The 25,746-nt window shown below is 39.9% G+C and overlaps 3 protein-coding genes across 6 annotated transcripts in view; 2 read left to right on the forward strand and 1 right to left on the reverse strand.

The window, feature by feature from the left end:
• FAM228B (family with sequence similarity 228 member B) overlaps nt 1-20,425 on the reverse strand; it is a 28,691-nt gene extending 8,266 nt beyond the window's left edge. The window contains exons 1-5 of one of the 4 annotated variants that reach the window (XM_023528539.1): nt 20,195-20,425; nt 13,766-13,861; nt 4,130-4,198; nt 2,241-2,429; nt 1,528-1,608 (exon numbers count right to left, since the gene is read on the reverse strand). In XM_023528539.1, coding sequence (XP_023384307.1) covers nt 1,528-1,608; nt 2,241-2,429; nt 4,130-4,198; nt 13,766-13,768 — 342 coding nt within the window. In that variant the 5' untranslated portion in view covers nt 13,769-13,861; nt 20,195-20,425. Of the gene's footprint in view, nt 1-1,527; nt 1,609-2,240; nt 2,430-4,129; nt 4,199-9,799; nt 9,931-10,524; nt 10,895-13,765; nt 13,862-20,194 lie in introns of those variants that run through there. The other 3 variants (XM_011356565.2, XM_011356566.2, XM_011356570.2) reach the window with 3 other exon arrangements.
• On the forward strand, nt 11,795-14,172 carry PFN4 (profilin family member 4). Its single transcript, XM_011356564.2, has 4 exons — nt 11,795-11,911; nt 12,319-12,456; nt 13,265-13,370; nt 13,854-14,172. Exons 1-4 carry the CDS (start codon nt 11,795-11,797, stop codon nt 13,880-13,882), a joined length of 390 nt encoding a protein of 129 aa, XP_011354866.1. The 3' UTR covers nt 13,883-14,172.
• On the forward strand, nt 19,751-25,646 carry TP53I3 (tumor protein p53 inducible protein 3). The gene is made up of 6 exons (XM_011356571.2): nt 19,751-20,117; nt 20,469-20,611; nt 21,736-22,003; nt 23,224-23,436; nt 24,348-24,544; nt 25,280-25,646. The coding sequence occupies exons 2-6, from the start codon at nt 20,474-20,476 to the stop codon at nt 25,460-25,462; spliced, it is 999 nt and encodes a 332-aa protein (XP_011354873.1). The 5' UTR covers nt 19,751-20,117; nt 20,469-20,473; the 3' UTR covers nt 25,463-25,646.
• The last annotated feature ends 100 nt before the right edge of the window (nt 25,647-25,746 follow it).

Consider the following 25,746-nt stretch of genomic DNA (forward strand, 5'->3'; position numbering starts at 1 on the left):
TTTTTTTTTACTGTGAGCTCATGTGTTGACACTGACGTAAGCTCTTCTCAGGCACCAGCAGTTTTATGCACCATTGCTTTTGCACCATCAGAGCGAATGTCAACACGACAAAAAAGATAAATAATATCCGGCACTATTACAAAAATATTTGGTCTAGTGGATACCTGAAAAGGTTTTGGGACGCTCAGAGGTCTATGTACTTCACTTTGGGAACTGCTGCTATAACCTCGGCGTGCTCAGCTTACTCTAAGAGGTCACCTATCGGCTTCATTTAGAAAGGCAGCACGGTAAAAGACAGAATGGAATTTTGGTATCAAAAAGATATGGTTTCAAATCCTAGTATTGCCCCTTACTAGCTATGTTACTAGTTATATATATACATATAGCTCTAACTCTAAACTCTCAATTTTAACTCTCACCTATAAAGAGAGGGACAATAGCACATACATACATACACATACCCCAATTTGGGCGAGGAGGACCTGCTTTGGATGCAAATGCAAGCAGTTTAAAATGCCTATGACTCAAGGTACGTTTTCTGTTTTATTTAATAATATCAACTATTAGCAAAAGTGTGGGAAAATGGACTCTGATGGGGGTGCACATTTATGTAAACATTCCGCATAACGATTTAGCAGTACGAATCAAAATCATGCATAACCTTTAACTCAGAACAATTCTACTTCTAGCAATGTACCCTAAGGAAAAAAATAAGAAATAAATAGTTACAGGGATGTTCATCACAATGTCATTTATAACCAATAGGGCTAAAGCAATTTAAATGTTCAAAATACGGAACCTGTCAAAAATAATGATTTAGCAAGACACCATGTATGGTTAGAAACATATCTATGCTCTGTTTACAGCTGTGTGACCTTGAACAAATAACCTGACATGGTAGAAGATGAACTAACATGAAAAAAAGAAAAGTCCTAACATTTGGTTAAGCCCTCGGTGCAAGTAGGCACTATTAATGACAGAATACCATGCAGTGATTAAACTTATATATTTACATTTGTCGACAAAGAAATAAGCAAATCATAAAGTATTGAGGAAAAAGAGCAGACTATAAAACTGAACATATGGTATAATCCCATTCTTGTAAAATAAAAATGTGTATCTATAACTATAGAAAAGAAGTGCTGAAGGACGTACAGAAAAATGTTAATGAGTTCTTTCTGGATAATGGAATTGAATGGTTTTTTAAGTCTTTATTTAAGAATGGATTTTCTCATTTAGCTATCATTTTTAAAAGAAATGTATTACTTTTATAACAAGTTAAAAAGTTATGAAAAATTTAAACATTACTTATTACCCAATTATTATACAGTATTTTTAAATTTTACAGAGGTTTGATTTACTTTGGACTTTGGCTTTTTTGTTCCTTTTCTAAGTTACAGAGACAGGACACTATTCTTAAGATGTTACTACATTTTTAGGGAATCACTAAAGAACGAATCATATATTAGGGCTGCTCAGAAAAACCAACCACAGAATGCCAAGGTTAAACTAAGAAATCTATCCTACCTTCAGAAAATTCAGGTCCTCTTTGGTCATGTAAAATGGATCATACTCTTTGGGATCATAATGCTCTATAAATGCGTTTCCCTATAGGAAGGAAATAAACCACACATAAAAACAGAGGTACGCAATTAATTTTAGCATAACAGAACTCAAGAGTCACACACACAGTTCCATTCTTGTGCTTTGAAATGCCATCAATGACAAACTCAAAAGGGAAGAGAAGACCGAATTTGAAATTATATTTAATGTATCCAAGTAATAAATATTATAGTGATAGAAGGAATCTACTTAAAATATACAAGATTTTAATAAAAAATGTTGGAACACTAAAAGATTTGAAAATTTGTTCTTAAATGCTTATTAGTCAAACATGCCAAGAGAACAAAAATGTTTTATAGCTTTGTAAATAGTCAAGTTTCAGAACAAATGTGTGTGTATATACATATATAGTCTGAACCTAAAGTCCAAATTTTTAAATTGGTATATAAACTTAATAATTACATGGGAACAACAAAGAAAAATTATTTTAATGTACAGACCTAGCCCTCCTCCCTTCTCCTTTCCACATTCCCTAGATTTAAGAATAGTATATGCTATAACAGGGTGTAGATGATGCATAAGAGAGTAGGGAGGGGCAGGCTATTTGTATGATTATAAATAAAGATAATCATCATTTTTAAACCAACTGAAAAAGGTATCAAATGATCTCTTAGTACCTTTTTATTTACATATTTTAAAAAATTATCTAATTCTTCTTGTCTCTTTTGTTTAATATTATGTGAACAAACTTTTTCTATAATTTTCTTCTGGAGAGGATGTGCCACATTGTCAACCCATCTTTTATGTAACATCTCTTTTCTTCTTGCATTTAGGAAGTCATGATGTTGTAAACGTTTATCTAGTTCCTAGTAAACAGTGATAGAAAAGACAAATATATTATCTTAAAGGTTTCACATTCTAAAATTTAAACATAATTTATATTCCATGAAGTCATTCATTAATTCAATCATTTACTTGGCTTCTACTGTGTGATGTATACTATATTGGAAACAAAGAATGGGTGGATAAATTAGACAACCTGCCTGCTCTTCCTGGAGAGAAAGACTACAAAACAAATCTACAAAACAATGAGAGGAGGGACAATATAGCAAGTTATATAGATAAAATAATCAAAAACAGGCACTCCAACAGATACTCGTATACCAATGTTCACTGCAGCATTGTTCACAGTAGCCAAAAGGTGCAACCTGAGTGTCCATCAACAGATGAATGTATAAACAACATGTGGCAGGCGCGCACACACACACACACACACACACACACACACACACACACACACACGAATAATATACAGTTATGAAAAAGGAGTGGAGTTCTAACACATGCTACAACATGGATGAACCTGAAAACAATATGCTAAGTGAAATAAGCCAGACATAAAAGGACAAATATTGTAGGATTCCGCTTATATGAAATATCTAGAATAGGCAAATTCATAGATACAGAAAGTAAATTAGAAAAAAAGTAAATTAGCAGTTACAAGAGGCTTGGGGAGGAAAGAATGGGGACTTATTACTTAATGAATACAAAGTTTCAGTTGGAGTGATGAAAAAGTTTTGGAAATAGTGGTGATAGTTGTATAACATGTAAATGTAATTAATGTCAATGAATGGTACAGTTAAAAATAGCAAACGTTATGTTATATGTATTTTACCACAGTGGAAAAACTGTTAAATTAAAAAATATTCTCAAAGTGGGAGACATTATGGATGGGCCTTAAAAATGAAGAGTTATCTAGGAACAGAAGGGAAGAAAGAGAATGTGGAATAAGAATATTCTACGGGGGAAAAAAGAGACAGAAGCAAAGATACAGAAGTGTAGTACAACGTGGTCCAAATGGCAAGTAGCCTGCAAAGAAAATGCCTGATTTAGGCTAAAACTAAATCATTCTCACCAGAACTTCTCATCAACCTTTTATCTAGCAAATGAAATCATGTAATTACTAGGATCAACAATATAAAATTCAAAATTAAAAAAAAAACAAAAAACCCTAAGAGCTTCCTACTTTGTAGGGATTCTCCCTCCCTAACTTCAGGTCATAGCACACCTCAACCATTCTCAAATAGTCCCTTTCCTCTTTAAACAACTCTAAAGAAAATTCTTAAAGACAAAAACAGGTTAGCCACTCCAGCATTTACTATACTTCACACAGACGTTCATCTTGTCTCATAATTAAACTCACCCTGCTACCAGTTAAAGTCAGGTTTTTACCTAGGTATTGGTAAGTAACAGCTGGTCACTGTATTCTAATAACAGCCCTTAAAGCTCTTAAGGATACATAGTGACTCCACTGAAACCCCATTAAGATGAAGGAACAAGTGAGAAGGGAAAAATTCTTATAAGGTTTCTGTGAAAGAATCTCCACAGTATAGGAAGAGAGGAAGTCAATTAAAGCAATCTCAGAGACCTCATAAGGTTAATCCTAGGGGCTTATGAGTGTTTTTGATTCTATTTTCCATATTTTCTACAATTTTTATAATGATGATGTACTACATCTAAAATAGCAAAAAAATTTTAATTGACATATTCTATAGCTAATTCTTACCTTAATTACATAGTGTTCTCTATATAATATTGATCTAATAGCTGCATCAATATCTTCTTCAGCTAATTCCTAAAATGACAGAAAAAAATTTTGAAAATCAAATCTTAAAAAATCAAGTTAATACTATCTAGACATATTTCATATGACAGACATATCTCTGGAAAGTTCTCTGTAAATCCAGTTTTTATACCTAAAATATGCCATAAAGTACTTCTTAAAGATTTGAATCTTCTTTCAACTAAAGCTCATTCTAGGGCAAAAATAACTCAGATCAGACATTTTGAGTCCCCGCAAGTACAAATGACTTGTCCAGTCACATGGTAGGTAGAAGCTATCTTTTTTTCACATACTATAATATACTTTTACTTTTATGGGTTAAAATAGATACAATTAGGCCTATATTTGAATTCATTTAGTCATTATAGCTATCAGATAATAATAAGTATTTTTATATACAAGTCACATTTTTAGATTTTAAAGCAACACAATCTGCAGGAAATAATCATAACAACAATTTTTTCCATTATCATAATGAATCTTCCACAAATATCTGCCAGAAAATACAAGAGGTTGATTTCTAGCATACATGTGAATGTAATGTCACTGAATTATACACTTAAAAATGGTTAAAAATAGCAAATGTTACACTATATATATTTTACTAGAATGAAAAAATATCAAATTAAAAAAAAAAAAAAAGATTACCAAAGTGGGAGACATTTGAGATGGGCCTTTGAAATCCTTTCATAATTACACAAAAATAAAATAATTTCAAATTAACTGTCATTGCAAATAGTTGTCTTCAGTTCCACTACTCGTTTCTAGAACAGATGAGTAAACTCTCAAAATCCAAGAACTAACCTCCAAGAATATTAAGGCTGTTGGAAGTTAAGTAACAACCAGAAGCCTAGAAAAACCTGCAGTGAGCCAGAATTTAAACTCAAATGTGTCTAACTCCAAATTCATTTTCTTTGTTCTTTCTGCCTCACAGAGTGGCTATTCCTGGCAAGTCTGTTTTTCTGAAAACCTGGATGGGTATGGAATTGATATTCTAGACAAAAATATAAAGACCAACAATCCAAAGATACTGGAGACTGACCAAAAGCATGTAGGAAGTAGAGGGTAATCAACACTTGGTAAAAAGAGAACAGCACTGGATAAGTTTTAGTTTTTTAAGGACTTTTGTCTAAGAGTAGGCCTCAGTCAGGGCTAAAGGAGTTGGCTCAAACTCAGAGACATGTAGTTTTACAGATTCAAGAATTAGAAGACAGTGTCCAGGGCCACTATGGGAGCTGGAAAGTGAGGGGAGACATACCTGAAAGACGAAAGCCACATGAGGGGATGCCACGAATTTTGAAAATAAAAATCTGACCACATTTCTGGCAGATCCTTGAACTATGTATGTATAAGGCAGACTCCATGCAGCCCATCTACAGCTAAAAAAGACTAAACGGTGATTTCATCTGCTTCCAATTGCAGGACACACAAAGTTTGGGGTTTGAGGTCAGTCAGGTTAACTGCTTGATAAAACGAAAGCTCAATATTCTTCAGAGGAATATAAAAGCATCCAGACTCTTTATAATGCATCATTCATAATGTCCAAAATATAGTCTAGAATTACTAGACACACAAAGAAACAGGAAAATGTGACCCATACTTAAAAGAACAGCCATTAATGGAGATCAACTCTGAGATGGCCCATATGTTGGAATTAGCAGACAAAGATTTTAGGTCAACTATTATAGCTATGCTTAAGAAGTTAAAGGGAAATATGCTCTTAATGAATGGACAGAAAATCTCAGCGGAGAAATATAGACTATGAAAAAGAACCAAGTAGAAAAAAATTTAAATTTTTTTAAATTTAAAAAAATAGACTTCAGTGGGCTTAATAGCAGATTGGCAATGAGATAAAAAGAGTCAGTGAACTTGAACACAGATCATTAGAAATTATCCAATCTGAAAAACAGAGAGAAAAATAGATTGGAAAATAACAAACAGATCTACACTGACTTATAAGACAATAGCAAAAGGTTCAACCAGTAGATAACTGGAGTGCCAAAAGTGATAAAAGAATGGAGTGGAAAAAAAAAAACAAAACTGGTTTACAAAACAGTCACGGGGATATAAAGTACAGCATAGGAAATGTAGTTAATAATATTGTAATAAGTATGTATGGTACCAGGTAGGTACTAGACTATCGGGGGGATCACTTTGTAATTTATATAAATGTCTAACCACTATGCTGTACAACTGAAACATGAAACAGGACGGCTACAGTTCATAAGGCAGAGTTCCAAGGGGAGGAAAGTTACACAAAGAAAGAGCTTTGGGGCTTTGCAGAGGGTTAGATCTGTAGAGGGTCCCCCTTGATTCTTCAGCTGAATACTGAACACTATAGGCACATGGAGAAACTGCCCCAAGAAACAGTGGACAGAAAAGCACCTGAAAAGATTGGAGGGAACAATCCCTACAAGTCACACAGCCCCAGGAGTTAATCCTCTTAACAGAGTGAAAAACTCCATGTTCGCAAAGCATTGAGTTGAGTACTTGGAGGGGTTTTGTGTAAGTAGTGGAGCAAAATTAGCCATACACTAAACGCCACTGAGGTCCTGCCTAACAAAGCTTGGAGGCAACACTCGAACCAAGTAACTACATCCTAAAACCAAGCTCAAGAACATTTATGGGAAATCAAAAACATCCAGCACTCGACAAGGTAAAATTCACCATGTCTGGCGTCCAATAAAAAAATCACCAGGCATACAAAGAAGCAGGAAAATTTGACTAATAACGAAGAGGAGAATTAATCAAAACTGCCCCAGGAATAACAAAGATGATACATTTATTATACCAGGACATGAAAATAATCATTATACCTGTTGTTCCTAAGTTCAGGAAGCTAGAGGAAACAGTAGACATTTTGAGACAGGGTAGATCTAAGTAAAGATCCAAATAAAATTTCTAGGGATTAAAATTACAATATTTAAGATGAAACATAAACCAGACAGGCTTATCAGTAAATTTGATGTAACAGATTAGTAAACTTAAAATCATAACAGTAGATAGAAACTGTTCAAAATGAAATGCAAAGGAAAGAGTCTGAAAACAATTAACAGAGTGTCAGTGGGCTATGAGATGCTTTCAAGCAGGCCATTATACATATAATTGCATTTCAGGGGAAGAGAATAGAAAAAATATTTGAAGAAATATGGTCAAAATTTTTTCCAAATTTATTGAGGACTATAAGCTTACAGATAAAAGAGGTTCGATGAAATCCAAGCAGTGGAGAAATTGGAATTCTCCTACATTGCTGATGAGAATGTATAATGGTACAGCCACGGTGGGAAATAGGCAGTTCCTCAAAAAGTTAAACACAACTGTGTACTTATCAGAATGGCCAAAATCCAGAACACTGACAGCACCAAATGCTAAAGCGGATGTGAACAAACGGGAACTCTCATACATTGTCAGTGGAAATGCAAAATGGTACAGTCACTTTGGAAGACAGTTTGGTGGTTTCTTACAAAACTAAACATACTTTTAGTATAAGATCCAGCAATCACATTCTTTGTTATTTATCCAAAAGAGCTGAAAACTTATGTCTATACAAAAACTTGCATGTTATTCATAGTAGCTTTACTCATAATTGCCAAAACTTGAGATCAATCAGGATGTCCTTATAGGTGGATGATAAATAAGCTGTGGTACATCTAGACAATGGGATATTATTCAGTGCTAAAAAGAAATGAGCTATCAAGCCATGAAAACACATGGAGGAACCTTAAAGACATATTATTAAGTTGAAAAAAGCCAACCTGAAATGTATGTGATTTCAACTATATGAGATCCTGATTTTAATTTTTTAATCTTTCCTTTTTGTCTAAATTCTCTAAATTTTACATAATGATTGCCTATAATTTGTGTAATTCTATAAAAATGAAAGTAACCTATGTTCTGCAAAAAAAAAAGTTAAACATAGAGTTACCATATAACCTAGTAATTCAATTTGTAGCTTATATACTCGAGAATTGAAAACATATATTCACACAGAAACTTGTATACAAATGTTCATCATCCAAATGAGTAGCAGTATTACTCATAATAGCCAAAAGCTAGAAACAGCCCAAATGCCCATCCGCTGAGGAATGGATAACCAAAATGTGGTATATCCATGTAATGGAATATTATTTAGCCATAATAAGGAACGAAGTACTCCTACATGCTACAACATAGGTGAACTTCTAAAACAGTATATTAAGTGAGAGAAGCTAGTCACAAAGGTCTACGTACTGTATGTATTTGTATAAAATGTCTAGAATAGACAAATGTGAAAGTAGATTAGTGATTGCCAGGAGCCAAGGGAGGAAGGGAATGGAGAGCGACTACTAAAGGAAGTGAAGTTTCTTTTTTGGATGATGAAAATGTTCTGGAATTAGATAGTGGTGATGGTTGCACAACTTTGTGAATATACTAAAAACCACTGAATTGAACACTTAAATAAAGTAGTGAATTTTATAGTATGTGAGTTATATCTCAATAATAAAAGCTCAACAATAAAACAACTCAATTTAAAAATTGACAAAATATTTGAACATACACTTCACTAATTAACATATATATGAGAAGGAAGATACTTAACATCATTAGTCATTAGAGAAGTGAAAATTAAAACCATTATACACCTTTTAGAACATCTCAAAAAGATTATGCGCGCATACACACACACACACACACACACACACACACACACACACACACACGGTCTGTTCCAAATGTTGGCTGGGATGGGAAATAACTGGAACTCTCATACACTGTTAGTGAAAATGTAAAATAATACAGTCACTTTGGAAAACAGTCTGGCAGTTTCATAAAAAGTTAAATTTATTTACCATATGACCTAGCTGTTCCACAACTAGATATTTACCAAGAGAAATGAAAGTATATGTCCATACAAAGCCATGTACATAAATGTTCCTAACAGCTTTATTTTAATAGCCCCAAACTGCAAACAACCCAAATATGCAGCAACAGGATGGACAAACTGGGCTATCTAGCATTCAGAAAAAAAAAAAGTATTATACATGCAACAACATGAGTTAATTGCAAAATAATTACGCTGAGTGAATGACACCAGACAAAAAGATTACATACTGTAAAATTACATTTATATAAACATTTTTAAATGCAAAATGAAATATAGTGACAGAACACAAATCAATAATTGCCTTGGAGGGCAGGCAGAGAGGGATTACCAAGGGACACAATGAAGAAACTTTGAGTGTATCAAATATATTCATTATCCTGATTGTGGTGATGGTTTCATGTGTGAAACCATACAAAATTTATCAAACTGTACACTTTAAAAATATCAATATGTATATCGATTACAGCTTAATAAAGTTATTTAGAAAAAAGAAATTAACATCTTCGAAAAAGACATGCATAAATTTGGGTGATGCAGCTAAAGCAGTTCTTCAAAAGAAACTTTATAACTTTATCTTATACCTTAAGAAAGTAGAAAATAAAGAGCAAACAGTAAAATGAAGAAACTAATAACTTAATAGAAAACATTATATAAAGAATGAAATAGAAAACAGAAAAAAATGTTTAAGCACAAGCCGCCTCTCAATGCAACAACCCAAGTATAAACTTCAAAATGCCATACTAATGTACCTCCATAAAAGAAAGTGGCTGTGGTTCCAACCATTCTTTCGAGCTCTTGAGCTTGGGAAATTTGTTAGTTACAGGATCATCACTGTCTAACTTTTTCATTGTAGTCACAAATAATAGAGCCCCTAGAAAAACTGAAAAATTAGCTTATTTAGTAATGAGAATTCACAGGCATCTTATTTTCTCTTCTGTTTTATTAATAATCAATACTTGTGACCATGAACGGACTTGGAACGAATTCTGAACATTAGGCAGCCACACTTTCCCTAACAAGAAGCCTTTACCATAGCCTCTGATAATGTCTTCAGAGCCAGCCTCCTTTAAGCAGGGGGTTCTCTCTGCACCGACCCGCTTCCCCCTGGAATTTCAGGCTTTCCACGTGCTACAGCACAGCCCCTTGGAGCCGGGGCGGCAATTATCCGCCCGGCCTCTAGGAGTGACATTGCAGCAGTTTTCTGACTGCTGGCCGCGAACCGGGAATTGCAACTTTCTGGCTACTAAAGCCCACACACGTAGGGATTCTTGGAGAGAGGAGGGGCTTTCAGACAAAAATTTGTCCCCAAAACTACCCCCCACCAGACCATATCTGTGGGAGAAGCTGTCGTTAGGGTGTGCTCCGTTGTAGACCTACAGCACCCAGGACTGCGTCCCTTCCCTCCCCCCACCGTCAACAAGACGCTTGCGACCTCCGTCCGGTCTGGCAGAAAGGCTGCAGGCGCGACCCGCACCTCAGGTGCCCACCGAAGACGGGCAGGGCCTTCGGCTTCCCTGCAACACGTGCGGACGCGGCCCGAAGGCCCACGGCCCCGGAAGCGTCGCAGCGGCGGGAAACTGCGCCCACCTGGGCCTGCGGCCCGGTCAGCTCGCGCCCGTCGCCTCGGAACGTGAGAACGTTTCGCGGACAGTGTCTCGGGACGCAGCGCCCCCGTGGCCCCTCCGCCGCGGCAACGACAACGAGTCCGCGAGGCGCCGAGGCGGGCGGAGGACTCCGCATTCCGCGGGGCCACGGGCCGCGGAGATCCGGCCGCTGCGCCCTGGCGGCCGCGTCAGGCGGAGAAGGGGCCTGGGAGCCTGCAGGGCGGAGGCGGGTTGGCAGGTCCTGGTTTGCGAACCGGAGTAGCGCTTCTCGGTGACCGGCAGCTGTCGCAGCCAATAGCCGGCAGGTCGCCTTCCCGCCCCTCCTCCTCCCGCGTCCGTTGACTGGCGGCTGCTCAGCCTGCCAGCCCAGCCCCTGGTGAAGCGCTGGGCTCCTGCCGGGGGAGCCTGGTGGCTTCCGCTGCCTCCTGTCCCACCGCGCTCCCCCCAGCCCCGGTGCCTGCTGTGCGTCTCCCCAACCAACAGGACTGGTATTAGCCCCCTCCATCACCCTTGGTCCCGCTCTGGGGGAATCCCTCCCGCTGTGGGCCAAACCACCACGAAGTGAGTGGCGGGAAGGGGCACCTGCCCTTAGTATCTCCTGGAAGAACGAGTACTTTGTGGAGGTTGGCCTGATGAGCACGGTCCAAGGAGACTTGTGCGGAAGGTGTCGACCTAACTGCCTTAAACGTGTGTTCAGTCCCCCGGGGTGTTTGTAGATCAGTGTCCTGATGCAGGTCAGCGGGAAGGGAATGCGAGGACTCGTGACCAGCACATCATTTAGCCTTGTTTACTTAGTTCAGTGGTTCTCCACCCCTGCAGGCTTTTGTTTCTTATTTCTTAATCCCAGACGATTCTGATGCAAACCATTGACACAACTAGAAAAAATAAGAGTTGTGTTTTGACAGATTCACTTCATAACCCCTCTCTGTGTAAACTGTGATTTTTCTCTCATCCTGTTTTCCTCTTTGAGTATTGGTCCACACTAGATGACAGGCCGTCACTTTTCATCTTTTCAAAGTACACATGCTGACGCTAAAACTGTCCAAAGTATCTTAGGGGGAATTTTTATTCACAGGCCTTTAAAAGCTAGCCAGAGCAGATCCTTTCAACTGCAGCCTTTTTCAAAAGAGCAGAAGGAGCATGAGCCATTTGCAGAACTTACTATTAGATTCGCTCCTGGGAACGAAGCATGTGGACAGTGCAGCCCTCATCAAACTCCAGGAGCGGAGCCTGTGTATAGCATCACCAGGATTTAGTGTAAGGAAAAATAAGTTTGAGCATAGAACTTTAAAGAAAAAAGTTTGAGCATAAGAGTTTTCAATTTTTTCTCTGAAGAGCCATAGTAAACATTTCAGTTTTCCGGGCCATATGGTTTGTGTCACATCTACACAACCACTACGCTGTCGTAATGGGAAAGCAGCCATAGACAATACAGGAAATGGGTATGACTATGTTCCAATAAAACTTTTTATTTACGAGCACTGACGTTCAAATTTCATGTAATTTTCACACATCACAAAATGTCATTCTTTTGATTTTTTTTTCCCAACTACTTAAACATGTAAAAGCCATTCTTAGCTTGCAGGCCTATGGTAACAGGCAGTGGGCCAAATGTGGCTGGCCTGCCACAGTTTGCTCACTCCTAGTCTATTTAACCTCTGCAGGTAATGCCCAGTGATGTTCGGACACTTGTGAATGGATTTGCCAAGAACCCTTTGCGAGCCAGAAGAGAAGGACTGTATTTCAAGGAAAAGGACTACAAATGTGTCCGGGCTGATGATTATTCTCTTTATGCTAAGAATGTGAGTATTGATGATTTAAAGATAGCTGGGTAAAAACTTTTAGAAAAGAATTTGACTCAAATTTTCTGTCTCTTCTGATCCTATCTATAAAACAGACTAAGCCCATTATTGCAATGGCAATGTTTGAGACAACAGTCTAGTGCCAGGAAAGCATATGCAAAAGAAAATACTAACAGCCTGATTTTGAGAAATGTTCATTCCAGAATCAATTAAACCTTGTCTGAACTGTCTCTTTCCCCTATTGTCCATCCTTCATATTCTACATCCTTCTTAAAAAAAAAAAAAAAAAAGTGTTATCACCCTGTGCTTAATTTAAAACCTCTCCTGACTGTCTTGCTTATAAAGAATTAAGTAGATGAAATTCACATTTACTAGATGCCCTAATTATGGATTAAGCACACTTCATCCACAGTGTAACCTAAGTAGCCTCATTTTACAGATGAGGAAACTGAGGTAAACAAAGTTAAATAACTCTTCCGGTTGTGCAGCAGAAAATGGAGGTGCTGGAATTGAAGCCCAGAGCTGTCCCATTCCAAAATGTATTACGTTCCCATTACATCAGTTTTTCTCATTGGGATAGGGATGTTTACAATCAATTGGGGAACTTTTCAAAATGCACATGCTGTTATTACAACAAACTGAAACATTTTGAGGAAAGACAACTAAATGAGAGAAAAATAGTAGAGAGTCCAAAAACAAATATATGAATCTATGGAAGTCAGAAAACGGTGAAAAATATGGCTGGAGAGTAACTGCTAGTCCCGAGATTAGAACCAAGAGAAGGGCAATCTGTTTTATTCTTCTCCAGGAAAACACTGGTGTGGTTGTTGTGAAGACCCATCTCCACCTTCTGGTGGCAACTTACACTGAGGGCATGTATCCTAGTGTCTGTGTGGAAGCCACAGAGAAGCTGGGTAAGTCTGTCTCCCAATTCCTATCTTCGTACCCTAGGGTAGCGGAGTCTTCTGACTGCAAGTGACAGAGACCCAATTCAAATCAGCTAAGACAGAAAGAAGGAATTGACTGGAAGAACACTAGGGTTCCTTACATAACCACCCGCTGGAAGGATGGAGTCCAGCTGAGCCGCAGGGAAAATGGATTCCATTTTCCCTGGAACACTGCTAGAACTCTTCTCTGGTCTCCTTCTAAGAGGGTCAGGTTTGTTCTGTCCGTCTGTGAACTGCATCCTTTCCTGGGTGGTATCATGGCCAAGACTCACATTCTCCCTCTAAATTTCTTTTAGGACACGGATTTGACAACTCTCGGATCACATAGTAGTCACATAGCTTAGCACATAGTAGTCACTCACCATTGTTTATGGAATGAATAAACAGATGAATTATATTGTGGTGCTCATTTGCTGCTCATGAATAATAACCATGTTCTGTTCCTTTCAGGAGAATATCTAAGAAGAAAAGGAAATTAAGTTATCAGAGGACTATGAAAGACCGCTTTTATATTTTAGAAGAAAACTATAGATCCTAAAGAAAACATGATGCCTTATTTTGTTGAAAAACACTAGACAGAAGATACCGAAAAGGCAGAATGAGTTAAGGGAGCGGATCAAGAGGTTCTCTTTTTTAATTAGAATTATTTGATTGATTTTACTTGTTTTTTTCTTTTTTTAAGTGTTGGTCATTGGCATGAGTGTAAGAGCACTGACTGGTTCACATGTTGTATCCATTGGGAGCAATTATACTATTTTCTCTGCTTTTATTTTTTTTATACTTTCTTATTTATTCTTAATTATAGTAAACTATATATATCACATAAAATTTATCACCTTAACCACTTTAATCATCCAGTTTAGTGGCATCAAGTGCATTCATTTTGTTATGCAAACATCACCAATCATCCATCTCCAGAGCTCTTTTCATCTTGCAAAACTGAAACTCCGAACCCATCAAACATTAACTCTCTATTCCCCTCTCCCTCCAGTCTCTGGCAACCACCATTCTCCTTCCTGACTCTATGAATTTGACTACTCTAGTTACCTCATATAAATGGAATCATACACTATTTGTCCTTTTGTGACTGGTTATTCATTTAGCATAATGTCTTCAAGGTTTATCCATGTTGTACTATGTGTCAAAATTCACTTCTATTTTAAGGCTGGATAATATTCCATTGTACATTTATACCACATCTAGTTTATCCATTTCATCTATCAATGAACACTTGGATTGTTTCTACCCATTGGCTGTTGTGAATATGCTGCTATAAACATGGGTGTACAAATATCTGTTCAAGTCCCAGCTTTCAGTTATTCTGAGTAGATATCTAAAAGTGGAAATGCTAAATCATACGGTAATTCTTTTTTTCTTTTCTTTTCTTCTTTTTTTGAGGAACTGCCATACTGTTTTCCATAGCAGCTGCACCATTTTACATTCCTATCAGTACAGAGAAGGTTCCGATTTCTCCACATTTTTGCCAACAGTTGTTTTCTGGTTTTTGATAATTGCCATCCTAATAGGTATGAAGAGTTATCTCATTTTGATTTGCATTTCTCTAATGATTAGTGATGTCGAGCATCATTTCATATGCTTATTGGCCATTTGGATATCTTTGAAGAAATGAAGAAATGTCTATCTAAGTCTTTTGCCCATTTTTTCATCAGGTTGTTTGGGGGTTTTTGTTGTTGTTGAGTTATAGTTCTTTATATATTTTGGATAGTAATCCCTTATCAGATGTGCCATTTGAAAATACTTTCTCTCATTCCATAGTATGCCTTTCTACCCTGTTGATAGTGTCCTTTGAGGCATAAAGTTTTAATTTTGATATAGTCCAATTTACCTATTTTTTCTTTTGTTCCTGTGCTTTTGGTGTCATATCCAAGGTTTTCCTGTTTTCTTCTAAGAGTTTTGTCATTTTAGCTCTTATATTTAGGTCTTTGATCCATTTTGAGTTAATTTTTGCACATTATATAAGGTAAGCATTCAATTTCATTTTTTTCCATTTCAAAGTTTTACCAAAAAGTTATTTTAAAGTTATTAGAAAGTGCTTTCTACCCATATGCCTAACCTGCCACACCTCATCATTTTATCCCATCATTTAGCACAATGTTTATCAAACAGTGGGCATTCAATTATTATCTATGAACAAATTGGATGAGTATTTAAGGAAGGGAGGAAGGGAAGAAGGGAAAGAAGAAACAGACTGGAAGTGGTGTGAGCACTCTAGCCCATGCTAACGGCCTAGTTCCCTGAACAGGTCTGCCCTGAGAGCAGCGCCTTACCCAGGTAGTGCCCAGAGCTGCACAGGCCCCACTCCATTCTCAGTAGCCTGAACATCACAGAACCTCTTTAGAATTGAGAATCATTCTTGGGACCCTAAAATAAGTCATTCTTGGGTCATAGTTAAAGAGCTGGGTAGAACAGGTGCTGTTTTCCCACACAAAGGAGGGGGGAATTAGAGCAGGAATGCAGCTATCCTCACTTCTTCCTTTTCTCTCCTTAAAATGTTTCTCTCTCCGGCCTCTTTCAAAGGCTCAGACTCTGCAATATCCCATTTAAATGTGTGACCATTCATTTGCTCAACAAACCTCAACTGAGCACTTAAGTGATATGATAGGAATGGGATACTGAGATGACTAGGATACTCTAGGAACCCAGTCAGCTGGGGAAGAAAGACAGATAATACAGTGTTACAAGTATAACAAGAGAGGTAGTAGGGTAGAATAGAGAAGGAGCCTCACCCTTCTTGAGATTTTTTGCATCAGTTATAAATTGCTGCATAACAAACTACCCCCAAATATTAGTGGCTTAAAACAACAATCATTTTATTTACGACCTATTTTATAGGTCAATAATTTGATGTGGAATTAGTTGGGCAGTTCTTCTGATCTCACCTGAGCTCATTCATGTGGCTGTAGTCAACTGGCAAAGCATCAGTTTATTTTGGTTTATATTTTGTTGTTTTCCTAATTTCTTCAATGAATATCTAGTTCCTTTGTTTTTTCATATTGCTTCTTTAATAGTGAACACATTTAATGTTATTCTTTTATTTTTCCTTTTAATTTCCTTTTTGAAATACACTTTGATCCACGGGTTATCTCAAATGGTGTTTCTTCCAAATAATTAAGGGATTTTGGGTGGAGGTCAAAATATCTTTTTATTATTTATTTTTAATTTTATTGACATGTGATTAAGAAAACATGACCCATAAAATCCTTGGTTTTTAAAATTTGCCAAGTTTTTTGTTTGGTGACAAGTACTTCATTAATTTCGTAAATGTTCCATGAACCTAAAACTATATACTCTATCTGCAGAATTTATTATATCAAGTTTACTGGTTGCTTTACTCAATTCTTCTGTGTCTTCATTAATTTTTTTTCTATTATATCACTTAAATTCTGAGAGAGATGTACTGACATCTTCCACTATGACTACATTTTTTACCAATTTATCCTTGAGTTTCGAGTTTAGCTGTTTGTTGTTTTACGCATTCAGGCTCATAATATTACACCTTCTTTATAGATTCTATCTTTTTGAACTCATCTGGCAATCTCTGAGTTTTAAAAGAATTTATCTGTTTAAATTTACTGTAATAACTAATATGTTTAATTTTATTCTTCCACTTTATTATTAAACATTTTTGTTTTCTCTTTTTCCTTGTATTTCCTTTGCTGCCTTTATTAACTGGTCATCGTTCTTTTCCTGTTGTTAATTTGGAAGTTCTCTAGTTCAAAATCAGATACATTTCTACTAAATATCATCTATTTCCCCATTAGATAGTATCCCCTCTTCTTCTGGATGTTTTCCCCACCAAGGCACTCACCAATAAAATCAGAACTTAAGCACCTTCAATTCCTAATTTTTCAGAGATAGTTTATTCAGTATATTTAGTGCTTCATTATTATTTAGAATTTCTCTCAAAGTAATTTCTTTTAAAAGTTCTTAACACTTACATTATACATTCTCCATCTATCCTTATTATTCATATTTTTTACCCAATCATTTTTAATTCTATATTTTACAAAGTTTGTTATTTACAACTGTTTCCTCTCCATCTGTTCTGGGACATTTGTTATTTCGTTAGAGCCTTTCCTCGAGTCTTGACAGATGGGTATCTGGGTGATGTGTCTCAGAATTCTTGCATATCCTCAAATATATGTATTTTTGCCCTGACAAGTGCAAAACATTATCTGTCTCACTTGGGTGTATGAAAATTGAATTGCATTCCTTTTCTCCCAGTCAGTAGGTGCTAGTCTACTCTCCTCTAACTTCCAGATTGTAGATAGAAACTTCATGCCATTTTGATTCTTTAAACTTTTGTAGATAACTTATTCTTTCCACCTGGAAATTTGTCAGAACTAGGGATTTTACAAAACATAGGTATGTGCTTTTTCTCATCAACCCATCTTTTAACACAGTGAACTATTTCAATTTGTAGAATCTGAGATAGTTTATGAAATTTTTATTCTATTAGCTATCGAGTTAATAGTTATCCATTCCTCTTCCTCCATCTACAAATCTTAGTAGTCTCATAACAGAGTCTCCTGAATTTATTCTCCAAATCTCTTATCCTTTTACAGATTTCCATCTCTTCAGGCAATTACTCTGTTGCCTGAGATATTTCTTGACCTTAATCTTCTTAGCCACTAATTCAGGTCTCAACATTGACCATCTCCTTCAAAGGATCTACTGAATTGCTCAATTGAGAAATCTTTTTTTTTTCTTTTTTCATTCTAGAAATATTTTGGGGGGTACTGAATCTTCTCATCTGCTTTTATTTTTTTATTCAAGTTTTCATCTGTTTCCCCCAGTTGCTCTATTTTGCTGGGCACATATTCCATCCATTCTGGCAGATCTTGACTCTGGCTTCTGGCTCACATTAGATAAGTTATTTTCTGACTGTTGGAATACCCTAAATTACTACTGCAGGCCCACGGATAGTGAAAGGGAATGTGGTCTCTGCCTTTGTAGGCTGGGGTTGTAAAATGTGGCAAGAGGACTTCCTGCTCTTTGGACTCTCTGTACTTGCCCATTCTCAGGAGCAAGGGGGGCTCAGCCCACCCATTAAGCTCCATCTGAGCCTCTTGTGGACTAGAGTCCTGGCATACTCCCATGAGATAGTCACCTTCCTATAAATCTCTACAAGTCAAGCTTTTTCCTGGGGTCCACTATATTCCATCCCTTTTCTAGAAGCTCTGATATTGTTCTTCAGATGCTTATCCAGACCAAAGAGTGGGTGAGAAGATGCCCTCTGGAGAATCCTTGGAGGAGATGAATAACAGGGCCCCGAAGGATGGGTAGGTTTTCTCTAGACAGAAGAAAGAATATGACCTTAAGTGCCAGACTACTGAGTTTGGATCTTATTCCTTAATTATCAGGAAGCCAGCAACAGAAGTTTCCTGTTCTCCCTAGGACATGGTCCTTCTGAGGCATTAGTCACCCACAAAAGTAGCAAGAAATATTTATCACAGAGGTTCCAGAAAAGGCCTCACATGGACCTTCTCTCTGAATACACTGGCTTCTGTTCCTTCCTTTACAATGATGGTTTTGATATAGATGGCAAGGGGAAGAACAGTGACTGACAGGCGTTTTTGTAAAATAGAAGACCTTATAAAAATAATTTGGGTAACTGTCTTGTAAGATGTAAATAAAAAGAAAAAGGGGGTTTTGCAAATAATAGAGACTGTTACACAGGAAGCTTGCTATGGTAAAAAGAGCCCTGGACCAGGACCTAGGAGGTATAAGTTTGATTCCTGGCTCTGCCACTCACTAGATATGTGCCCCTTAAAATAAAATCTTTCTATATCTCAGCTCCTTTTAAGTAAAGTGTTTGAATATCAAGGGAACACACATAGTAAAGTATGCAACACTACAAAAAGTGTACAGGTGTGCATATGTGTGTATCACCCCCCCCCCCCGGGGATATCTGGCAAGGTCTGGAGACATTTTGTACTGTCACGACTGGAGGAGGGTGCTGCTGATATCCAGTGTTGTGGAGACAGGGATGCTACTGAACATCCCACAATGCACAGGGCAGTCTTTTACAGCAAAGAATTGTCTAGTGCAAAATGTCAATAGTGCCGAGACTGAGAAACCTTGATGTAGCCTATTTATACAGCTTTTAACCAGTCTAAATTGCCTCGTTGGGCAGCATCTTCCAGGATCCGCTTCCTCATCACCAGGAAAGTCAGGAGGATAAGTTATAAGAACCCCAGGACTGCTTTTACCTTCCTCTTTTTTTCCTATTGCTTCTCCTCTCTTTTCTCTCAGCAGCACCCTGCTTGCCCACGCTACTCGAGATGCCTGCCCACAGGAAGGGCAGGATGCCAGATCTACCGCGTAAATGGGCTAAAAGCATGACCTGACTGGGAAATGAACCGAGTTCGGGTCTAGTTCCCTAGAGAGAAGTAAGTTTTCTCTTCTTACAGAGAGAGATGGAACAGCATTTCCTGCCAAACCGAGAGAAAAACTAGTTTCCCGAGGCTCAAAGGAGAAGGAAATCCGATTCGCTGTCACTAGCTTTACATTTTAAAACGGGAAGGAGGAAAAAGAAGAGAGGGGCGGGTTGGTTCTGGTCAGCCCCACCCCTTGCTCTGCCCAGATTCTAGACGACTAGTAAGTCGCGGCCAAGGCAGTCCCAAGGGCCGGCAGGTACCGCAAGACCGCGCAGAGCCTCCTGGAGCAACCGAGTTGCCCGTCCCTGAATAGGTGAGTAACTCACTCGGGCGCCAGTGACCCGGGCCGGCCGGGGCAATCCAACTCAGAGGGAATGGAATTTGCCTCACGCTTTTCAGTGTTTTCCCGCTCTGCTTCATCAAACCCAGTCCGGCCATGTTGACTTCTCCCACTCCCCATCTATGTCCTCGGTGCGTGGTCCGCCTGGAGGCGGCAGGGACCTCGGAGGACGCCGGCAGGGGCCAGGGGCCAGGGGCCAGACCTCGCGGAGTCCCGCAGAGGGAGGTCGCTGGCCGGCAGGGGGCGCTGCAGCGTCAGCTTGGGCGCTGTGTGTCTCGAAGCCGCTCTGGCTCCCTCCTCCCTTGCTGTGCCTTGTGTCCTCAGGAAGCATGTTAGCTGTGTACTTTGACCAGCCGGGAGGACCGGAAAACCTCTACCTGAAGGAAGTGGCCAAACCGAGCCCAGGAGAGGGGGAAGTCCTCCTGAGGGTGGCGGCCAGCGCCCTGAACCGGGCTGACTTACTCCAGGTATCCAGGGGTCAGGCAGCTGCTGCGGCAGGGCGGGACTCCAGAGTCTACAACAAACATCCACCAGACAAATGAAGGAATGACTTAGGGCTCAGCCTGTAACACTCGTCATGATGTGTGTGCAGTGTATGCTGGGAGTTCCAAGACATAGAGCCCTTTAGTGTCCTTTACGTACACAAAATACAAGAGTACTGTAGTTGCGAAGCCTAATCCACCCTGAGTCAATCCGTAGTCCGCTCAGGTAAGAAGATAAGAAGGGATTTACCGTTTGTTAGGGGAGTATGGGTGTTAGGCCATGCTCTCTCATTTACTCCGCTGGCGACCATGTTCACCGTTTGTATTCCACCGATAAAGAAACTGAGAGTCAGACAAGTTAAACAGTACATCCAAGATCACAATCCTAGTAATGGGGGTGGGGCGGTGGGTGGGGAGCCGTGATTCAAACTGAGGTCTCTGTGGCTCCAAAGTCTGCACTCTCTCCACTCTGAGGGTCACTGGGCCGGCGGGGAAGCAGTACTCTTAATTTTCTTGTCTGCTATTTGAAGAGCTAACCTGGACCAGCTGAGTTGGTTGGGATGCTTGAGAAATCACACCAAAATCACCTGGAGCACTTTTTCAAAATAAACATGACCTGGACCAAAGCATGTGTAGTTTGAAAAAGCCCTTAAATGGTTCTCATGCATATTCCTGGTTCAGTCTCTCTGGTCTAAAGGCCTGGATTCGGCTCCCGAGGATTCTGATGGGTGACTACAGAGCCTGGCAATTGATAGATGTAAACTATCATTAAGGAGTCCATGGTTCTGTTATTAGTCCTGCCACTAATTTACTTTGCGACTTTGGACAAGGCATTTCCCTGTCCAGGCCTGTTTCTCCCATTTGTAAAACAAGGGATTTAGATGAGGGAAATAGCGCAGGACCTTACTAGTTACAACGTCTACTGATTATATGACCTACCATCTCTATTTACATGAAACAAATTACCTCTTCTCTCTGTTTCCCTGACTTAAAAAACCTGACTTTATCCTAAATTTTTTGTCAGAAAAAAAAGGACTCTTGGAAGAGGGGCAGGGATGGTGACACAGATTTCTGATCACACTCACCATTTAGTGTACTGCTCTCTGCAGAGACAAGGCCGATATGCCCCACCCCCAGGAGCCAGCAGCATTTTGGGACTCGAGGCGTCCGGACACGTGGCAGAGCTGGGGCCTGGCTGCCACGGGCACTGGAAGGTCGGGGACCTAGCCATGGCTCTGCTGTCCGGTGGGGGTCAGGCTCAATATGTTACTGTCCCCGAAGAGCTCCTCCTGCCCATCCCAGCAGGACTGACCCTGCCCCAGGCTGCCGCCATCCCAGAGGCCTGGCTCACCGCCTTCCAGCTGTTACATCTCTTGGGTGAGGTACCCGCTCTCCCACCCCCCACCCCGCCCCATGCTCATTCCATGTGATGTGGCTCAATTCCTTCCTAAGCTACCTCAAAACCCAGTAGTCCTACAAGGCAGCTTTGTCCTGGCCACTGAGCCACACTCAACCCCAGGACCTCACCCAGCTGTACCACCAGTAGTGTAAGGTCCTCATTCCATGTTAGCAATGGCTTGATGTTGACACTGAAAATCATGGTTATCGGAAGGCCTGGAAAGCACTGGCTAGAAGGCTTGTGAGCATCGTCACACTGTAGGCCCACCAGTTGTCCCAGCTTCTCAAAGTCATGTTGAGCTTTCCTCTGGGAGCCCTGGGGCAACACAAGGGGCCATTCAACCAACTCTTTTATTCCTCCCCAACCCCAGTGAGGCCAGCCAAAAGTCATGTGAGGGAGTCTAAGAAGATTAGGTCTTTGCCTTTAGGGAGCTCAGTGTAATCACTGAGTTCGGAAGGGTGGCCCTGTCTCTAACTACAATAGAAGCTCAATATGGGAAAAGTTGGTGTAGACAAAGGTGGTCAGAGAAGGCTTTCTAGAAGAGGACTTGAAGGGTGGGTCGAGTTGGGATGAACAGAAGGCTGGCCACAAAGGCCTAAGAGGGAGGTCTTTTTCTTAGTGAGAAAGAAAGGTGAGATTTGGCTGCTCAGCTCAGAAGTGAAGGATGACAGTTATCATTTGTGAAAAATGAGGTTGGGACTAGATTGTGGTGGCCTTGAATAGCAGGCTGTATGGACTTGATTCAAAAGCCAATCGAGAGCCACATTGTATGTTGAGGAAAATAACATAATGAAAGCTCCATTTTAGGAAAAGGATCCTAGTGGCTGTGTATGGTGCCTGGATTAGTGAGACCAGCTGAAGGCCAGTTTCAGACTGGAGGGACTAGCTTACGGTGGTGACAGTGGGAATGGTGGTTATTCCTACTTATTCAGATATAGATCAGAGATGTGCATTTTGGCATTATTTCTTAGGTAAAACATAGATAACAGATGTGGCTGCTAGTAATTCTGTTTCAAAAATGTGTTCCCCACTTTGACCAGAGGCAATAAGACAAAAAAGAACTGTCAATATGTTCTCTTAAGAGAGCAAGCAATTTGACATTTGGTGGCCCTTGGGCCAGGTGATCATGGTAGAATATGCTAACATGGAGAATGTGTAGTGGTTTCAAAGTGACTGGTTCCTATCCTTTCTGGCACAGGAAACATTCAGGCTGGAGACTCTGTACTAATCCATGCAGGATCCAGTGGGGTGGGCACAGCTGCCATCCAACTCACCCGGATGGCTGGAGCTATTCCTCTGGTCACAGCTGGCTCCCAGTACAAGCTTCAGATGGCAGAAAAACTTGGAGCAGCTGCTGGATTCAATTACAAAGAAGAGGATTTTTCTGAAGCAACACTGAAATTCACCAAAGGTAAACAACAACTTATGCAGCTCAGCAGGAATTTCAGAGATGATTAAATAAAATCCTGGGAGCCCCAAGATTACCAGTGCTCTAGATCTGTCTTACCTCTGCTAAATGTACAACAGCTGACCTGGCCAAATTCTAGTACTCTGGCTTTTGATTTTTGGAGACAGGCAGGCAGTATTAGGACTAAGATGGTTTCCATGTGTATTGTGATATGATTCATACACATTTTTTCTTTAAATTTTTTCTTATTCATACACATTTTAGAAACTAGATAATCACACAGAGTTGGCCAGGAATTATCCAGGACCTCTTATTCCCAACCAGCCAGTCCACACTGGGTTAACAGGAGACATGGGGCAGAGATCATTTTGGAGCTGGACATAGTAGGATTGGGGTGGTAACTTCCTAAATGGATGAGCCCCTGTATTCCAAAGCCCAATCTGAGTATTATTGGCTCCCTTTCCATTTTTCCACATGAGTAGAAAAGGAGAGATGAAACCAAAACTAGCAAAGCTACAGTTCAAACAATCCAATGCAAACACTTCATAACTTGGATGTGAACTACCAGCCTGCCTTGTAGCCTGGGGTGGACCTCCCCTGTTCTCACTCCTGTACAGGTGCCAGTGGGTTCTCTACTAATGTGAAGGTCAAGGAAGATACCAGATCATAGTGTTGCCTCATTTTCCACATGCTGTGGCTAGAGATCATGAAAGATGAACTATATTACACATGTATGGTAGGGTTCAGCTACCTAGACTCCATTTACAATGTTTCTGTGAGCAGTGTTTCTAGTTCCAATCTATAGATTTACCACTTGTACCTGTATTTATTTATACCCATGTATCTACAAAATCTTATTTTGCACCAAGCTTTCTGTGTCTGATTAGTATTACAAATTGTGTTTCATGTGGAAGGTGCTGGAGTCAACCTTATTCTAGACTGCATAGGAGGATCCTACTGGGAGAAAAATGTCAACTGCCTGGCTCTTGATGGTCGCTGGGTTCTCTACGGTTTGATGGGAGGAGCTGATGTCAATGGGCCTCTGTTTTCAAAGCTACGTTTAAAACGAGGAAGTCTGATCACCAGTTTGCTGAGATCTAGAGACAAAAAGGTGAGCGATGAATGAAAAGATAACTATTACCCAGAAAAATGTGATTCATTCCCATAACCCCAAAGAAAGGAAGATTTGTCACATCTTAAGTTAGGGAGCCTGTGTAGAAACCTGCCCTCCTGGGTAGTTAACTCAGTTTCACAGAACTAATTAAAATTGGTCTATAGAAGCCCGAAATCTTGGGAAAAGTGTAGCTAACACTATGAGACCCGGGGAGTCTTTCTAACAGAATGACCACATTAGGAAATACTTCTAACAGTTCCAAGACTTTGTTTTGAAACGCAGGAGGACTCTTCTCACTATGTTAAGAAAGCCTCTTATTATTCAACCTGAAATCTTCTCCGTGTAGCATTCTAGCAGGTGGCAGCTTTGAGAATGTTTCCCAGTATAGGGTTTCACACCTGCTGGGGGAAAGCAGACCTTAAGCATGCCTTTTGAACTGAGTGAGCCTACGTGATACCTGCCTGTGGCTGGCTCCTGCTTAAAGCCTTTATTTAAGAACAGCCCTTAGGCTGTCAGTAATATTGTACTCCAGCCTTCAGTCTTTATCTGGTACAGAACAGAGGTTACTCATTTGGGGGCATGCACATAATGCTGGTAGTGGAGGGTTTAAGTACTCTTGAGTACTTTTTTCAGATGTGTACATATTTCAGAGAGAGTACAAGGGCTAAGCAGGATGGGGAGTAGCAAGGTAAGGCCTTGTCTAGACTGATGGTCTCCTTTTCCTTATCTTAGTACAAGGAAATGCTGGTGAAGGCCTTCACGGAACAGATTCTGCCCCACTTCTCCACGGAGGGTCCCCAACGTCTGATGCCAGTTCTGGACAGAGTCTACCCCGTGACTGAAATCCAAGAGGCCCATGAATACATGGAGGCTAACAAGAACGTGGGCAAAATCGTCCTGGAGTTGCCCCAATGAAAGAGAGGGCAGTACAGGACACGGCTACCTCTGGTCTTCCCAGAGCAAACCTGTTGAAAATTCACTACATAGGCAAGACAGCGGCTGCTACTGCAGGCCTGTCGGTAACCCACTGGCCCTCCCCCGACCTCGTCAACTGATCCATGTAAAGTCGGTCTAAGGAAATAAAGAGCGTGCACTCAAAGGGCGGCCGGGTTAGTACGCGCGGCCCCAGAGCACTGGCTGAGGCCGCGGGGCGGGAATGACGTGGGTGTCGCGACCCGCGTCGCAGCAGGGATTACAGG

Source organism: Pteropus vampyrus, unplaced genomic scaffold (assembly GCF_000151845.1).
Source record: "Pteropus vampyrus isolate Shadow unplaced genomic scaffold, Pvam_2.0 Scaffold28, whole genome shotgun sequence".
NCBI classification, from domain to species: Eukaryota; Metazoa; Chordata; class Mammalia; order Chiroptera; family Pteropodidae; genus Pteropus; species Pteropus vampyrus.

What these genes read in the sequence shown, in the direction of transcription:
- PFN4 (XM_011356564.2), top strand. Translation starts at nt 11,795, where the DNA reads ATGAGCCATTTGCAGAACTTACTATTAGATTCGCTCCTGGGAACGAAG. An exon ending in ATTCTCTTTATGCTAAGAAT is followed by an intron (nt 12,457 to 13,264) that starts GTGAGTATTGAT and finishes ATTCTTCTCCAG; the next exon opens with GAAAACACTGGTGTGGTTGT. An exon ending in GGAAGCCACAGAGAAGCTGG is followed by an intron (nt 13,371 to 13,853) that starts GTAAGTCTGTCT and finishes TGTTCCTTTCAG; the next exon opens with GAGAATATCTAAGAAGAAAA.
- TP53I3 (XM_011356571.2), top strand. Translation starts at nt 20,474, where the DNA reads ATGTTAGCTGTGTACTTTGACCAGCCGGGAGGACCGGAAAACCTCTAC. An exon ending in ACCGGGCTGACTTACTCCAG is followed by an intron (nt 20,612 to 21,735) that starts GTATCCAGGGGT and finishes TGCTCTCTGCAG; the next exon opens with AGACAAGGCCGATATGCCCC. An exon ending in CCAGCTGTTACATCTCTTGG is followed by an intron (nt 22,004 to 23,223) that starts GTGAGGTACCCG and finishes TTTCTGGCACAG; the next exon opens with GAAACATTCAGGCTGGAGAC.